We start from the raw sequence: 9,784 nt of genomic DNA on the forward strand, positions 1-9,784 counted from the left end.
AGAAATAATGGTATCCCGTTTTACCCAAGCCAATTTTTTATTGTCATCCGACATTCCCCAAAAAAAGTTTCGTCTCATACCTTCGAGCAAGTTCATGACACATGAGGGAGCACGGAAGAGAGAGAAAGCGTATAACGGGAGACTACTAAGCACCGATTTAATGAGTGTTAACCGACCATCAAACGAGAGAGTTTTAGCTTTCCAATCCGCCAATCTAAATCTAAATTTTTCAACCATAAAACTCCAATCCTTTTCATATGTCATTCTATATTCGATAGGAACACCGAGATAATTAAAAGGCAACGATCCGGTAGTGCATCCTAAGTAGGATGCCATTTGCTCCAAACTTTCTTTTGACACCCCGACTCCAAATAAACTACTTTTAGACATATTTACTTTCAAACACGAGGCCTTTTCAAGACTTTGTAGTAATTTCATTAAGTTTTGTGCATTGCGTTTGCTCCATTCTTCGAAAAAATCGAGTCGTCCGCGTATTGTAAGGGCGAGACATTTAAATTATCACCCCCGACTTTAACCCCTTTAAATATAGAAAACTCTAATGCACGTTTAATGAGTCTATTTAGGCCTTCAGAAGTGATAATGAAAAGGTAAGGGGATAAAGGATCCCCTTGCCTTACCCACTTTTCAAGCCGGAATTCTTTTGTAGGAGACCCGTTTACGAGAACGGAGATTGAAGCCGTATTTAGGCATTCTCTTACCCATGACCGCCACTTGTTACCGAACCCCATACAAAACAAATCGAGTCTAAAAAATGCCAATTTAGACTATCAAATGCTTTTGCGAAGTCGGCTTTAAAAATGAGACTCTTTTTTTTGTTCTTTTTAAATAATCAATAGTCTCACTAGCAATTAAAATCCCGTCTATAATTTGACGACCTTTTAAGAAAGCACTTTGTTTCGGACCAACCACTTTATGTATTACTTTACGAATACGGTTCGCGAGAATTTTTTAGATGATTTTGTAATAGCTACCGATGAGACTAATGGGTCGGAAGTCGGAAAGCCTAATTGCATTTTTCTTTTCCGGGATCAATGTTATAAACGACGCGTTGCACCCTCGTGAAATAGAACCATGTTCCCAAAACCAATCAACCGCACTTACAACACAATCTTTGTCCAACCGCCAGAATATTTAGAAAAAGGACATATTGAAACCGTCGTGTGCCGACGCTTTTGAACTGCCACAGTTTTTAACTGCCGCCCATATTTCACTTTCATGGAAGGGTGCTTCCAGACCCGAAGCCTCGTTGTCGTTGATACGTTGAAAATTTAGGTTATCAAGGCCCTGAATAAACTGCTCCTGATCTGGATTTTTTGCGAAATTTTTTTTGTAATACTCAAAAATGGCATGTTTAATTAAATTCGGGCTTTCCTGCTAAACACCATCCACGTGAAGCCCACGGATATTGGACTTGCTGAGTTTGCGTTTAATTACCAAGTGGAAGAATTTGGTATTTTCATCGCCCTCACAAGCCCATTTAGCTTTAGCTTTTTGTTTCAAAATATGGGCCTTCTCCCGTTCTTTTTTCAAAAGAAAATTGCGCGCATTAGCCCAGTCCAATCTTTCCTGATCAGACAGGATAGTCGATTCAGCTTTCGTTTCTAGATCAGACGAAATACGTTTAGCAGTATCAATTTCGCAATCAATTTCACCATACTGACTTTTACTCCAACACCTTAAAGCTTCTTGAACGTTTTTGAGTTTATCGCAGAGGATACAATCCGGCCTATTTCTACTTACATCCTTATGCCATGCATTAACAATAATGGGTTCAATATCTATATTTTCAAACCATACATTAAACAGTTTGAAAGGTTTAGGTCCAAAGTCAACGTTACCGTCCCGAAGGAGGATAGGGCAATGATTCGAGAGCCCTCGATCTAAAGTAATAGCAGAAAGTTCACCCCAAGAATGAAGGAAATTATCGATTACTAGGAACCGGTCTAATTTACGGTCTAATTTACTTAGCTTCAGAACACCATCATCACTTATTCGGGTATAACCTTTCCCTAACAAGGGAACTTCAATTAAGTTATGAGAATTGATGAAATCGTTAAACATGAGGCACGTCTAGAATTAAACTCACAATTTTCCCTCTCCTCGAAAGAACGTACTTTATTAAAATCGCCACATAGGACCCAGTCTTGGTTTTCGAACTTCATGAGAGATTTCACACTGTCCCAGAATTTAGCTTTGTCAACATCTGCGTGGGCTCCATAAACATTCACGATAATGGTATCGTTATCTCTACCCAACCACTTACCTTTAACAACAAGGAAAAACTGACCTTCAACAGCCTCAGAAACACTAAACGCATCGGTATTCCAGATTAAGAACATACCACCCGATTTTCCAACCATTGGTTTTTGAATGAACCCGAAATTTAGTGAACCCCACATATTCTCCATCAAGGAATCATCGACCTCCAAACACTTCGACTCTTGTATAGCCACGATATCAGGTTGATGATTTGAGATCATAATTTTGAACCAGCCAAATTTATTTTCGATATTGCTGCTCAACCGAAACCCCTTATGTTTAAGGAGACAATCTTCATAACAAGGATACATGAACGAGAGGAGAACTAGGGATTTTATTGGGGTTTGGGACCCCACTTCAATCCCAAGCGCTCGTTAAACACATCCATACCAACACTGCTTGACGAATTAGATATTGAATTGGATTTTCGACTACCAGGTTTAGGGTTACGGGAGATAGAATTAGGTTTTGTTTGCTTCGAATGGGAGGGTTGAGGATCTTTAGGGGAACCCTGATTTTGTTTCTTGCCAGGTGCTTAAACTTAAGCAACCTAGAAGATGATTTCCAGTGTAACAAAGTATCATGGCTGGAATTTGAACGGAATTGGGATTTATTTGAACGAACAGAAAGAACAGTGTGACGACCCGGAAATTTCCGACCAAATTTAAATTAATCTTTATATGGTTTCAACGCGATAAGCAATGTATGTAATGTTGAGTCTCAAAAATTTTGAACTGTTTCATATGTTCAATTGACCCTCGACCAGTTCCGACGATTCACGAATAATTAATTGTAAATGGTTATATGTATGTGTGTGTGTGTGTGTGTGTGTGTGTATATATATATATATATATATATATATATATATATATATATATATATATATATATATATATATATATATATATATATATATATATATATATAATAATTGGAAAAATATAATTTTAAGTATTATATGTTGTTATTATTAATTATGTAAAATAAAATAAAAATAAGATATTATAATAATTATTATTTAAAATATATCTATATATAAATAAAGTAAATTAAAAATAAATATTAAATGATTGTAATACTCATTTGATGTTCCGATTGATAATAAGCAAGTTAAATTCAAACTTATATAATTTTAAAATAAACGGTGATCCGAAAATGAGTTATATAACTTATAGGCTTATTAAAATTATATTTATGAACTATCTGTGGAATTTTAAAACTTTTTATATTTTACTTGAGGTTGAGAGCGAATAATTAATGTAATTTTTATTTAATAGTTAGTGACTGAATTCTATACCATAATGACAAAAATAAATAAATATATTTAATTTAAAAATATGGAATTTTTCTGAAGACTTTTTATCCACCACTGATTTAACAACGGAGTACGATTTTGCAGTCCCTGAAAACTGTCGGTAACTAAATAACAAATAATAATCTATCCGTGATAATAGAATTGTGATTAAAGATTAGTGATATTGAAATTGTGATGGAAAGTTTCTGTATCCACTTTATTCTTTAACCTTTATCAATTATAATTTTAAACTTGTCTAATTTTTGTCTAACATAACTACACCTATCATTTGCTACTACTATTGCAAATTGGCAATCAAATGTAGCTGCAATTGCTTTTGCTATTGAACACTCCACCATCTATCTAAGACCATAGATAATGGTGACTGTGACGTGGAGTGATAGAGTTGCACTTTTTGGGGAAAAACTGTGACTGGGCCATGACATTTTGGGGGAGTTGTAATGGGGGGCTTTTTGAAGGGCGTTTGTGGGTGATGTATCAAAATATGATTGGAGGTTGGGTTAAAAAGTGGTGAAAAAGGTAGAAAAAAATAAAATAAAAAAAAATCACAAACGCACAGAAATCTGCCCGTGCTTCAAAGACAAACGCCCCAACACAAACGCCCACAAACGCCCACAAACACCCCATTCCGGCGTTTGTGGGGCGTTTGTGGGCGGATTCAAGGCAACAAACGCTGCAATATCTGTGTTCTAATTCTCTATCTCTATTATATATGCATGTACAAATGTAAGAACATAACAACCACACTATCTTTTGGTTCTTCTCCTTCTTCTTCCTGTGATCGAACTTCACCATCACCCTCCTCATATAATCGATCTCCAACTACCTGATCACTATCCAACACCCTTACTACGGCTGTACCTATCATTATTGTATCGGTTTGTACAAACCACCACAAACCACGGCCACCATTCATGAACCCTTGATCACCTTAACCCACTTCACAACCGTTGAACAATCACCTTGTTTCCATTTCCAGTAATTCGATTACCATCACCTATTCTTCATTGTGATCACTACCATTGAAACCCATATGACCATCACATCTTTCTGTTTATTTTTCTTTTGCAAACACCACCCCATCGTTAATCATTCACCATCACTTTTGATGGGCTGCTCGACGGCCTCACAACACCACCATCTTCTTGATCGATCTTCGGTTTACAACCCTCTTCCACCTCCTCTCACCATGAAACACCACCGGTCAAACCATCATCTATCTATTCTATAAAACGCGTATAGATATATAACAAACTCGAATCACAACTACCATAACTATCGAACCTTATTGTTGCAACCACTCCACACTACCATCTGCGACTACTCTCTCCTATTACTATCCGGTATCCACCTATCTCTCTCTATTATCCTCTCTCTCTCTCTCTCTCTTGTCTTCTTGACGGGAACACAGTAAACTACCCAACCATCGCCTTTATAAATTATTTTATAAATTGTTTTACTTTCGGTTTCCATTTAAAGTCAAACCACAACTCGAAACCCACTTGTTTCCATCATCTTCAATCACCACACCACCACCTCCATGAACACCAACTTGAGTTAACCACTATCGAGTCTAGGCTACTCCAGTTTCTGTTATCTGTTTTCTGTTTCAAATGCCAACGAACCACCATACCTATCAAACGTTTTGTTTTTGTTTTTAGAAATGATTGTCATGAAAGATTAATATTATGGGGGACAATTTGAAGACATAGTGGCAGACAAATTAGGTAACCAATTGAAATCATTTAACTTATGCTGGACTACTACTTTAATATATATGTCTTCACTTTAAAACTCCACCAAGGAACGGATGATATATTGTCGAGTATTTTTTTTCATTAGGCCATCGAATGCATTTGTTTTTATTTTGGGCTGTGAGCCTTGAGATAGTTGTTGGGCCGTAAGTTTTAAATTAGTTGTTGGGTCGAGTGAAATGTTGAGTTATATCTGCTATTTGGGCCTTCACAATGACGAGAAGCTTGATGCTGATAATGATCGTATGATGAAGAGGATGTCTATAGTAAACGAGATGATGATAGACTTGATGATGATGTTTCAGTAATGAAAGTTCACAAAAATGATTTTTATGATGATGCTTCGATGATGTCGATGTTATGGTTATGACGATGATGTATTATAAAGATACATGAAATGATAGAGTAATTGATAATGATGAAAATTTATTGATGACGAGGAAACAGTGAAGTGGTTCGAGAAGATGATGACGAGCTGTGACGTAATGATGATGGAAGAAGCTTGGTGGTGATACTGTGAAGAAGATGAACGATGAAAATGATGCATACGATGGTGATGTTAAGATGATGCGATGATGAGGAGCCGTGGATTAGACAATGATGATGATACACACACGATTAGGATTGATGATGATGATAAGAGAAGATAATGATGATAGTTAGATGATATGATTACTTAGGTGATGATGTTATAATAATGATGATGATCGATGATATTGTGTATAATGATGATGGTAAATGTCCATCATAATGACAAACTAAGAAAGAATATTTGGATTTTTTTTATTAATAAAGAAGAAATTGAAACAAATTAGAACAAGTTATATAAATTTAAGTGGGATATAAAACAAATAAGAAGCAGCAGAGCAAAGGTTTGAAAGGCTGTTGATTTAGTGTGAGGTCTCGGGTTCGAGTTCCGTTTCAAGCATTTATTTTCACAAGCTAGCTTTTAAGGTAGTTTTCAATTCCAAATTTATTATTATTATTATTATTACAATTATTATTGTTATTATTAAGATTATTATTATTATTATTATTATTGTTATTATTGGTATTATAAGTATTATTATTAGTATTATCATAATTACAAGTATTATAACCATTATTATTATTATTAGTCTTATAAGTATTATTAATATATTTATTATTATTAATTTGATCATTTAAACATTTTTATTATTATTATTATTATTATTATTATTATTATTATTATTATTACACTTATCATTACTATTATTATTATTATTATTATTATTATTATTATTATTATTATTATTATTATTATTATTATTAAGTATTAGAATTAATATTATTATTAGTATTATTATTAGTAAGTATTATGAATATTAGTCATTACTGTTATTATTACTAATATAAGTATTAGTTACCAATTATTATTATTGTTATCATAACCCTAGTTATGTGGTGACCCGACAAAATCGTCATTGACGGCACCGCTAACTTAGGTCCCGTTACGTGGTCATAGTCCCTATATGAGACTCGTTTGACCAAAATTATGTCGCGTTCTTTTGAAACGTATCAGGCTTGCAAAGCTTAGTTTACAAAACCGTTCGACAACAATTTTAAGTTTGCAAAAGTATAAATTATGAATGAGATAACTTGCGACATAATTAGTTTAAATCACGGTTGCTATAAATAGCGTAAGTATGTAAACGATATGTTTGAATCTAAAGGTGCTATCACTAGCGTATGTATGTATGCATGCGTGACTCCAAGCAAGTATGAGTGTACGCGGAAGCATGTATCAAATAGCCAAGTATGAACCTGAGAAACATATAGAAAACTGTCAACGAAAACGTTGGTGAAATCATAGGTGTTTTAGTAAACGTTGTATTTGAACCACAAGATTTAGTATAAGATGATTATCAAAATCATTTGCATTCCAAAGTTGTTGTTTGTATCCCGGGCACCCAATTATCAAACTTAACTGTTTTGCACCCTTTGCGTAGTGTTAGAACATACACTAGACCCGAAAATATATTTCATCCGCTAACGGTAGCGAACCGTCCGAATGAGGCTCGTCAAGCCCATGTGATCACATAATATAAGTTCACGTTTACACCCTGCAAGTGTAACTAATGATAATTGAATTGAGGCTTTTTGTTCAAACCCGTACGTGGAATGTTCGTTTTCGTACTTGTGTTCAAGTGTAAAAGTATGATACGTATATGTTTCTCATCCCATAGTTTAAAGCATAAAAGTTGTTGAAAGATGTGACTATGATCTCACCTCGAGTGCACGAGTATAAAAGTACTTCACAAAGTAAACGTGTGCATGAAAGTTGCTTAGCCTTGACCTAAACAAGTAAGTTGTATCAATTAACCGGTTACGACACAAGGTCGGGTGAAATGTGTTCAATTAGTCATATGGCTCGTTACGACTCGAATAGTATAGCATGTGAATCACGTTGTCAAGTTTCATGCAAGAATCAAGTATAAAAGAAGATTAGAACGATTGCATAAACGTTTGGTTAAGTTTAACTAAAAGTCAAACTCGGTCAAGTCAAAGTCAACGAAAAAGTCAACACGTTCGGGTCGGGTCCCGAACTATTTTCCTGAGGTTTTCATTCATATATAAGCATGTTAGAACAAGTTACATGTGAATCGGAGGTGCGTAGCATAGCAAACATTTTTCGAATTTTGACCATGTAGGTCAGAACCCAAACACGGCATATGCCGCGCCGTGACCAAGGAGGGCCGCGCCGCGACATTTAACGTGGTCTGGTGCCTGGTCAGTTTCAATTGTTCAAGTCAAGGTTAACTCTTCAATTTAGCACAATTCACAAACCGTAAACATTTAGAACACGTATCTTATATCATTGGAAAGGTAATTTGACGAGGAACATAACTAACCACTTTTCATCAAGCAAAACATCAATTACAATAACCGAAATCTCGTCAAGTGATCAATAAAGGTTTATTTTTAAAGTTTCAAGTTCATCAAATGCATTTTAAGTTTCGGGAATCCAATTCACACATATGATATGCCGTTTTGAAGGTAATGAAACATACATTACAACTAAACACTTACTAATAACATTTCATGGCATTCGAAACATCAAAAGCTCGTTTTAAGTCTATCAAACCCTAACCAAAATCCGCAAAAATCAATATTCATGGTTTTGAAGTTTTCTTAATCAACCTACGCATCAAAACGAAGCTAGTGATACTAGTAATACAATTAAAACATGAACTTTAACAATTTAACAACATTAACTCATCCAAAATCAAAGATTTAGCACACCCATTTCAAATGTTCAAACTAGTTACTCAAAACAACGAATCGAGCAAACAAAACATATATTCATGTTATACACGAGCCATAGACACTAACACCATTTCAAGTCAAAAACACGAATTTAGAGAAATCTAGAGTTTTAGAAATGTTACTCAAATGAGATGAAATTGGTACCAAAATGTAGAGGATGAAGAGAGGATCACGAAAATGTAATTTATTTTGATGTTTGCCTCTTGATCCGGATTTAGATGATGATTTTTGTGAGTTGGGTGTTTAAGTTCAAAAATGGAAGATGAAAAAGGAGAGAAGGAGATGAGGAGGTGAGTGGAAGTGAATGGATGGATGAGGTGGGTTGACTAGTTGACCTAGTCAACTAGTTTGCCCACTTGGCAACCTCGGTCCCTCAAGTTTCAAAGCGGGTGCGGGAATTAACCAAACGAATATTTTAAAAACGCTCAAGTAAACGAGTGATGTTATAATTAAATAACGAGAATATTATGAACGTTTGTCAACGGAATCTACGAATATAAATAACGAAAGATATTATTTAAAAAAAAAGATAGTGTTAAAAATAAATTTAACGGAAAAACGCGGGATGTTACATTACCTACACCTTAAAAGAAATTTCGTCCCGAAATTTAGTTGGAAGTAGTAGTTGTTGTTTCTTCTTCGAAACCTTGCGTTGCAAATTCTACGGATATGTGAAGGTACTTCCTTGGGCATTTCGATGAACTTTGACAGTCGGGATTTTACGTTGGTTTAAAGTTTGGTTTCACGATTTATAGTTTCAACCGGTCCTCCTAGGAAGTGAAGTTTATCGTTGATAGTAAGTTCGTCGAAGAGGATAACAAGTTCTTGTTTCACAAGACACGCCTTTAAGTTTGATACACAGAATGTAGGGTGAACGGAATTTGTTTGAGTCGGAAGTTCGAAACGGTAAGCAACGGGTACAAAACACCCCAAGATTTTAAAAGGATCAAAATATCGCGGATTTAGGTTTTTACGTTTTCGACACGGATTACACATTTTCAAGGCGCGACTTTTAACATTTTGTGGTTTCCCACATGGAATTCGAAAGGTTTACGTCTAACATCAGCATAGCTCCTTTGGCGACTACGGGCCGTCTCGAGCCTTTCTTGGATTTGAAACGATTTTAAGGGTTACTCCATGAATGAGT

At 35.1% G+C, this 9,784-nt stretch overlaps 1 protein-coding gene across 1 annotated transcript; it reads right to left on the bottom strand.

Moving 5' to 3' along the window:
- Positions 1 to 437: 437 nt before the first annotated feature.
- Positions 438 to 2,501, bottom strand: LOC139889191 (uncharacterized). The gene is made up of 4 exons (XM_071872154.1): positions 2,108 to 2,501; positions 1,404 to 2,030; positions 1,166 to 1,325; positions 438 to 765 (listed from the first exon to the last, which is right to left on the bottom strand). The coding sequence occupies exons 1-4, from the start codon at positions 2,499 to 2,501 to the stop codon at positions 438 to 440; spliced, it is 1,509 nt and encodes a 502-aa protein (XP_071728255.1).
- Positions 2,502 to 9,784: the final 7,283 nt, after the last annotated feature.

Source organism: Rutidosis leptorrhynchoides, chromosome 2, assembly GCF_046630445.1.
Source record: "Rutidosis leptorrhynchoides isolate AG116_Rl617_1_P2 chromosome 2, CSIRO_AGI_Rlap_v1, whole genome shotgun sequence".
In the NCBI taxonomy this organism is placed as follows: Eukaryota; Viridiplantae; Streptophyta; class Magnoliopsida; order Asterales; family Asteraceae; genus Rutidosis; species Rutidosis leptorrhynchoides.

Coding starts and splice junctions, on each gene's coding strand:
- LOC139889191 (XM_071872154.1), bottom strand. CDS start 2,501: ATGATCTCAAATCATCAACCTGATATCGTGGCTATACAAGAGTCGAAG. Junction 2,031..2,107: donor TTTCGAGGAGAGGGAAAATT/GTGAGTTTAATT, acceptor TTCCCTTGTTAG/GGAAAGGTTATACCCGAATA. Junction 1,326..1,403: donor CCGTGGGCTTCACGTGGATG/GTGTTTAGCAGG, acceptor CAAAAAATCCAG/ATCAGGAGCAGTTTATTCAG.